The sequence below is a fragment of the Nerophis lumbriciformis genome, linkage group LG01 (genome assembly GCF_033978685.3).
Source record: "Nerophis lumbriciformis linkage group LG01, RoL_Nlum_v2.1, whole genome shotgun sequence".
In the NCBI taxonomy this organism is placed as follows: domain Eukaryota; kingdom Metazoa; phylum Chordata; class Actinopteri; order Syngnathiformes; family Syngnathidae; genus Nerophis; species Nerophis lumbriciformis.
Genome location: NC_084548.2, coordinates 1,290,001 through 1,298,467, shown reverse-complemented (window position 1 = coordinate 1,298,467; position 8,467 = coordinate 1,290,001). Strand labels below are relative to the sequence as shown.

The 8,467-nt window shown below is 48.0% G+C and overlaps 1 protein-coding gene across 2 annotated transcripts in view; it reads right to left on the bottom strand.

Moving 5' to 3' along the window:
- Nucleotides 1-474: 474 nt before the first annotated feature.
- LOC133615260 (vitamin D3 receptor A) overlaps nt 475-8,467 on the bottom strand; it is a 213,488-nt gene continuing 205,495 nt past the window's right edge. For both annotated transcript variants that reach the window (XM_061973728.2, XM_061973737.2), the window contains exon 10: nt 475-1,719. In XM_061973728.2, the coding sequence (XP_061829712.1) occupies nt 1,466-1,719 (254 nt within the window). In that variant the 3' untranslated portion in view covers nt 475-1,465. The remainder of the gene's footprint in view (nt 1,720-8,467) is intronic.

The window sequence follows — 8,467 nt, the reverse complement described above, 5'->3', positions numbered from 1 at the left end:
CCCATAGAAAATCTGTGGGGTATTGTGAAAAGGAAGATGCAGAATGCCAGACCCAAAAACGCAGAAGAGTTGAAGGCCACTATCAGAGCAACCTGGGCTCTCATAACACCTGAGCAGTGCCAGAAACTCATCGACTCCATGCCACGCCGCATTAACGCAGTAATTGAGGCAAAAGGAGCTCCAACCAAGTATTGAGTATTGTACATGCTCATATTTTTCATTTTCATACTTTTCAGTTGGCCAACATTTCTAAAAATCCCTTTTTTGTATTAGCCTTAAGTAATATTCTAATTTTGTGACACACGGAATTTTGGATTTTCATTTGTTGCCACTTCAAATCATCAAAATTAAATGAAATAAACATTTGAATGCATCAGTCTGTGTGCAATGAATAAATATAATGTACAAGTTACACCTTTTGAATGCAATTACTGAAATAAATCAAGTTTTTCAAAATATTCTAATTTACTGGCTTTTACCTGTATATTTGTAATCAACTCCTTTTTTTTTTTTTTTTTTACAGCATGCATTAAGCTCCCAACATTGCTGCTGGAGATAAAAACCCATTTAAAAAGTGACAGCTTTGGTTCATGCACGCGCTCTCTGATTACTAGCTTACGTCGACTGTTCTTCGTGAAATCACAGTGAGCTTGGAAAACAATCGAGCGTCGTCTGATTGTATTTAGCTTGCACGCCGTGGCCCGTCAATCGTCACCGGACAAACTTGGGTTTTTTTTCTTCTTCTTTTTCCCTGAGGTAACAACAACGGCGAGCGAACTCGGGTTTTGTCGCCGTGGTCTTTAGCAGCCCGACAAATACGGCCCGGAGAGTCGCCATCCGACAGAAAAAAAAAACGCGATGTCTACGAGCTTCACAGGTCCGGGGGAAAAACGACAAAGAGGTGAAAAAAAAAAAAAAAGAGAGAAGTTCTTTCCTTCCCTGCGCCGAGGCCTCACACTCCCCTTGTGGTCCAATTGTCGTTACATTGTACAAACACACACACACTCACACATCGAAACACAAGGACTCCTCACACACTTCTCAGCATTCAAAGACGACTCACAGCAGCCTTCGAATTCTCTGCTCTCTACACTTCCTCTCAACCCTCTCTTAAATATATATATATTTATATATATATATATATATTTTTTTTTATAGAATATATCTTCTTATAGTTCAGCTTATACATGTCATTAAACATACATTCCTGCAATATTCCCTTTTGTCCCGGAGAGCAAGGAATTACAACCCTAGTGACGCTCTCCTTTTCCCACCCGTCCTCGTCCAGCTCGTTAAAGAGACCTTTTCCCTCCCAGCCAGTTTGCATGAAAGCGGATACTAACCAATAAGGATGCGGGGGAGTCACATCCATCCATCATCCATCCCAGAAGGAGGCGGAGGATGGTGGCACATGATGGGGTTTTTCCGGGGATGGGGGGGGGTGTCTGGCGGCGGACGCCTTCTGCTACGACACCTCGCTGCCGAACACCTCCAGCACCAGCGGGGTGAGCTGCATGCTGTGCTCGGGCTGGAAGGAGAGCGAGCGGTACTGCTTGGAGTGCTCCTCGTTGAGGCTGCGCAGGTCGGCCAGCTTCTGGATCATCTTGGCATAGAGGAGGCGTCCCCCCGGGTGGTTGACTCGGATGTAGGCCTGCAGGGTCTCCGACATGTGGTCCTGGAGCTGCTCGATGCGGGCGTGGTCCTGCACGCCGGGGCGGTCTGCGGGCGGGGAGAGGGGAGGGGAAGATTGAGGAGCGGAGAAGTTTTGTTTGAACTTCACATTTGCATAGAGGTCAGAAAATCCTTCATTCATATATTGGAATACATACTAAAATACACATAGTTGCCAACCTTGAGACCTCCCATTTCGGGAGATGGTGGGGGTGTGTGGTCCCGGGGGGGCATGGTTGGGGGCGTGGTTAAGAGGGGAGGAGTATATTTACAGCTAGAATTCACCAAGTCAAGTATTTCATATATATATATATGTATATATATATATTAGAGATGCGCGGATAGGCAATTATTTCATCCGCAACCGCATCAGAAAGTCGTCAACCATCCGCCATCCACCCGAGCTAACATTTGATCAGAACCGCACCCGCCCGCACCCGCCCGTTGTTATATATCTAATATAGACGATGCAAGGCATTAGTGAGTGCTTTTGCCTGTTAAAGAAAGGAGACTGATCCAATGCAGCACAGACATTCGCGTGCCACGCTGTCACGGCCCAGACGCACACCAGTGCGCAATCATATGGGAGCCGCGCTGAGCGCACCTCCAAGCGCGTCTCGCTGCCGGCGACGGCCGGGTATGGGCCCGACGCTCCAGCGCCATCCATTTTCAGGGCTAGTTGATTCGGCAGGTGGGTTGTTACACACTCCTTAGCGGGTTCCGACTTCCATGGCCACCGTCCTGCTGTCTATATCAACCAGGGTGAGCCCCACCCCTTTCGTGAGCGCACTGCGCGCGGAGTGACCCCTGTTACGCGCCCCCGGCAACAGGGGTGGCGGGCAGGTAAGCTGCGCGGGCGGAGCGCGCTGAGTGACCCCTGTTACGAGCCCCCGGCCACGGGGGTGGCGGGCAGGTAAGCTGCTTACCTGCTGCGCGTGACGCCGGCCGCGGCGAAGGCGGACGAGGCGGGGTGTCGGTGCGGTGGGCGCGGTGGTGACCCTGGACGTGCGTCGGGCCCTTCTCGCGGATCGCCTCAGCTACGGCTCCCGGTGGGGCCCTCTCGGGGGAAGGGGCCTCGGTCCCGGACCCCGGCGAGGCGTCCCTTCTCCGCTCCGTAAAAGTGTCCATCTCTTTTTTTTTTTTCTTCTGTTGTGGCATATGCTGCAGGTGCCTGCTCGTTTTTCGTATGTGGGTAACAACATTTAACTATGTATATATATTTCCCAATTGGTTTAACTGCCACCCGCCTGAATCTATTTAAAATCTTTTTTTTTTTATTTCAACCGCCCGACCCGACCCGCGGATAAAATCAAATTTTTTTTAATTTCATCCGCCCGATCCGCGGACTCCGCGGTTGTGCCTGAAACCGCGCATCTCTAATATATATATATATATATATATAAGAAATACTTGACTTTCAGTGAATTCTAGCTATATATATATAAAGTTAAAGTTAAAGTTAAAGTACCAATGATTGTCACACACACACACTAGGTGTGGCGAGATTATTCTCTGCATTTGACCCATCACCCTTGATCACCCCCTGGGAGGTGAGGGGAGCAGTGGGCAGCAGCGGTGGCCGCGCCCGGGAATCATTTTTTTGTGATTTAACCCCCAATTCCAACCCTTGATGCTGAGTGACAAGCAGGGAGGAAATGGGTCCCATTTTTATAGTCTTTGGTATGACTCGGCCGGGGTTTGAACCCACAACCTACCGATCTCAGGGCGGACACTCTAACCACTAGGCCAGGGGTCACTCCGCGCGCTCCGCCCGCGCAGCTTACCTGCCCGCCACCCCTGTTGCCGGGGGCGCGTAACAGGGGTCACTCCGCGTGCAGTGCGCTCACGAAAGGGGTGGGGCTCACCCTGGTTGATATAGACAGCAGGACGGTGGCCATGGAAGTCGGAACCCGCTAAGGAGTGTGTAACAACCCACCTGCCGAATCAACTAGCCCTGAAAATGGATGGCGCTGGAGCCTCGGGCCCATACCCGGCCGTCACCGGCAGCGAGACGCGCTTGGAGGTGTGCTCAGCGCGGCTCCCATATGATTGCGCACTGGTGTGCGTCTGGGCCGTGACAGCGTGGCACGCGAATGTCTGTGCTGCATTGGATCAGTCTCCTTTCTTTAACAGGCAAAAGCTTTATAATCTCACTAATGCCTTGCATCGTCTAAATTAGATATATAACAACGGGCGGGTGCGGGCGGGTGCGGGTTTGATTAAATGTTAGATCGGGTGGATGGCAGATGGTTGACGACTTTCTGATGCGGTTGCGGATGAAATAATTGCCTATCCGCGCATCTCTAATATATATATATATATATATATATATATATATATATATATATTAGAATAATATAATATAAATGTTGTTTAATTGCTTGTGCCAGTCTTCCACTGCCTTCTCAATTGACGGCAGTGGTTAGACGAGCGTACTCTACCCTCAGTTGACTACTTCCACTTCCCAGTCACATTGACAAGCTCGCAGGCCCAAAAAAGTAAAAGTATAACGTAGGGGTCGGCCAGCTCAGTGGCCTTGTGGTTAGATTCTAATGCAGAAGTGTGCAAATGAAGGCCCGAATAGTATATATATATATATATATATATATATATATATATATATTTATTTTATTATATATATATATATATATAAATAAGAAAAATATTTGAATTTCAGTGTTCATTTATTTACGCATATACACACACATAACACTCATCTACTCATTGTTGAGTTAAGGGTTGAATTGTCCATCCTTGTTCTATTCTCTGTCACTATCTTTCTAACCATGCTGAACACCCTCTCTGATGATGCATTTCTGCTTCGTCTCCTTGTTGTGTGCGCAGTTGTGCACTGCACTCTCTAAAATAACTAGATGTTACTGTCACACATGCATGTACACTAGATGGCAGTATTGTCCCGTTTAAGAGTGTCACAACATTGCCGTTTACGGCAGACGGACTGCTTTACGGACGTGAAAACAGGCTGTCGACACGTCACTCGGGTCCGCATGAATTTCGGGAGATTTTCGGGAGAAAATTTTGTCCCGGGAGGTTTTCGGGAGAGGCGCTGAATTTCGGGAGTCTCCCGGAAAATCCGGGAGGGTTGGCAAGTATGCATACAGTGGTACCTCAACTTACGGTCGCGATCAAATGTTTACGTACACTTGTAAAGAACATCATGTCATGGCTGTCTTGACTTTACAATCATTTCTACAACTCTTATTCTTTTGTGATGTAGTGATTGGAGCACATACTTGTTGCTCACAAAAAACTTCTTTTTTTATGAATTTATTATGGCTCTACTGAAAATGTGAGGGTCAAAAGTATACATACAGCAATGTTAATATTTGCTTACATGTCCCTTGGCAAGTTTACCTGCAATAAGGCGCTTTTGGTAGCCATCCACAAGCTTCTGCTTGACCACTTGATCACTAAATGTGTTGCTTTTCTGACATGGACCTGTTTCCTCAGCATTGTCCACACCTTTAAGTCAGGACTTTGGGAAGGCCATTCTAAAACATTCATTCTAGCCTGATTTAGCCATTCCTTTACCACTTTTGAGGTGTGTTTGGGGTCATTGTCCTGTTGGAACACCCAACTGTGCCCAAGACCCAACCTCCGGGCTGATGGTTTTAGCTTGTCCTGAACAATTTGGAGGTACCGTATTTTTCGGACTGTAAGTCGCAGTTTTTTTCATAGCGACTTATACTCAGATCGACGTAGTCGACGTCATCGGTTACGTAAATACGTCGACGCCGTTTTTATGCTTCGACGCGTCGCATATTTACGTCACACTGCCGTCATGGCGGAGCGCAAAGCAGATGATGCGAGCGGTGCGAGCGAGGGGAAAAAAAGCACGCCAAAAGTCGTCAAAAGTGTGGGAGTATTTCAATAAACGGCCTAATAATGTTGTAGTGGTGAACAGCTGTCTCGTCAGCTGAAGCGCGAGCTCGCAACCGTGGCTGTTTAGCAACCAGCCAAACCCCACTTAATAAAATTATATTTTATCTTAGAGCACATCCGCAGAGTCTTGTCAACCAAGACAGCCCTCTGCAGCATCGCGTGGACATCGGGGGCAGTACCTCTGGATTGGCAGACCGGGGTGGTGGTTCCTCTCTTTAAGAAGGGGAACCGGAGGGTGTGTTCTAACTATCGTGGGATCACACTCCTCAGCCTTCCCGGTAAGGTCTATTCAGGTGTACTGGAGAGGAGGCTACGCCGGATAGTCGAACCTCGGATTCAGGAGGAACAGTGTGGTTTTCGTCCTGGTCGTGGAACTGTGGACCAGCTCTATACTCTCGGCAGGGTCCTTGAGGGTGCATGGGAGTTTGCCCAACCAGTCTACATGTGCTTTGTGGACTTGGAGAAGGCATTCGACCGTGTCCCTCGGGAAGTCCTGTGGGGAGTGCTCAGAGAGTATGGGGTTTCGGACTGTCTGATTGTGGCGGTTCGCTCCCTGTATGATCAGTGTCAGAGCTTGGTCCGCATTGCCGGCAGTAAGTCGGACACGTTTCCGGTGAGGGTTGGACTCCGCCAAGCCTGCCCTTTGTCACCGATTCTGTTCATAACTTTTATGGACAGAATTTCTAGGCGCAGTCAAGGCGTTGAGGGGATCCGGTTTGGTGGCTGCAGGATTAGGTCTCTGCTTTTTGCAGATGATTTGGTCCTGATGGCTTCATCTGGCCAGGATCTTCAGCTCTCACTGGATCGGTTCGCAGCTGAGTGTGAAGCGACTGGGATGAGAATCAGCACCTCCAAGTCCGAGTCCATGGTTCTCGCCCGGAAAAGGGTGGAGTGCCATCTCCGGGTTGGGGAGGAGATCTTGCCCCAAGTGGAGGAGTTCAAGTACCTTGGAGTCTTGTTCACGAGTGAGGGAAGAGTGGATCGTGAGATCGACAGGCGGATCGGTGCGGCGTCTTCAGTAATGCGGACGCTGTATCGATCCGTTGTGGTGAAGAAGGAGCTGAGCCGGAAGGCAAAGCTCTCAATTTACCGGTCGATCTACGTTCCCATCCTCACCTATGGTCATGAGCTTTGGGTTATGACCGAAAGGACAAGATCACGGGTACAAGCGGCCGAAATGAGTTTCCTCCGCCGGGTGGCGGGGCTCTCCCTTAGAGATAGGGTGAGAAGCTCTGTCATCCGGGGGGAGCTCAAAGTAAAGCCGCTGCCCCTCCACATCGAGAGGAGCCAGATGAGGTGGTTCGGGCATCTGGTCAGGATGCCACCCGAGCGCCTCCCTAAGGAGGTGTTTAGGGCATGTCCGACCGGTAGGAGGCCACGAGGAAGACCCAGGACACGTTGGGAAGACTATGTCTCCCGGCTGGCCTGGGAACGCCTCGGGATCCCCCGGGAGGAGCTGGACGAAGTGGCTGGGGAGAGGGAAGTCTGGGCTTCCCTGCTTAGGCTGCTGCCCCCGCGACCCGACCTCGGATAAGCGGAAGAAGATGGATGGATGGATGGAGCACATCCGCATCCCTATTCACCTAGGCAACCCCAGGAAATGTATATAATTCGGCATTATTTCGGCCAGTCGGCTTACATGATCAGAGCCGATCAGTTTACGTTCACGCGCAGGTATAACGCGGCGCGCTCCCGTCTCATCTGCTGGTGCGCGAGCCCGGTAATTAGACAGCTTTGTCAAATCAAGGAGTACAAAAGACGCCAGCGCAGAGCGGAAAAAGGTTTAGTTCATTACAGATAACCCAGAGTTGTGCCAAAAGTATGTAAGATTTAATATTTCTCTTCGTGGGTGTGGCGCACCTGTTGCGCTGGTGAGATGGGGGGTGCATGTAGCGTGCTTAGTCTGGAGGCTAAAAACACACAGTGTGTTATGTAACTGTTTAGTGTTGATATTCTTTGCTTAGTTTGATAAATGTTGGAGCAGTTTGCTTCATCAGGAGGGTGAAGTCGCTCAACTTAAAGTGTTGGATTTAACTGTGTTGGATCATTGGCTGCTGGTGAGGGCATAGAAAAAGGGGCATTTTTCTACCAGTAGACGGCGTTTAAGATTGAGTGTTTCACTGCTAAATTAATAATATATTTATATTGAATATGGATTTTCAATATGTATCTAAATAGGTGCTTAATTGGTTAGGTATTTATGTATTTGCATATTGGGTTTTCTGCTGCATTTATCTATTGTGTTTCTGGGTTTAAATGTATTTTATATGTATCTTGGTGCATTTATGTTGAGACAATTTATTTAAAATCTGTTTTAACTTAAAGGGAAAAGATGTGTCCATTTTCTTGCACCTGTTTAATGGTTAAGAGTTTGATAGCCTAATTAATAGTTGTAAATTATGGGATTGATAATTGATTGATTTTTTACAGCATGTTGATCTTGTGGTGTTTTGTCCTTAAAGATTTTTCACCTACTAAAGAAGCTAAAGGCTACTAAAGACAGCTAATGACAGCTAAAGAAACTAAAGTCTACTAACACTGCTAAAGACTGCTAAAAAGACTAAAGAAGAAAAAAGAAGCTGTTTCTTCGTTGGAAAAACTGTTGCAAACTAAAGGAAAATAAAAGGAAAAAGTAACTACGGTCTGGTCTTTTGAGTGAAATCCAGAAGCCACATTCAGCATTGGTACATCCCTTCAAGTGTGGGATAAGCACAGCGAAAAAAGCCAAACACTTGACAGTTGTTGTATGCACACTGTGTCGAGCGGAAATGGCCTATCATAGCAGCACAACGGCTATGAAGGAACATTTGAAAAGAAAACACCCGACAGCGTTCTTGCCATCACCATCAACTAGTCAATCGTCCGCGTGAGTATACGTTGTCATCATTACACA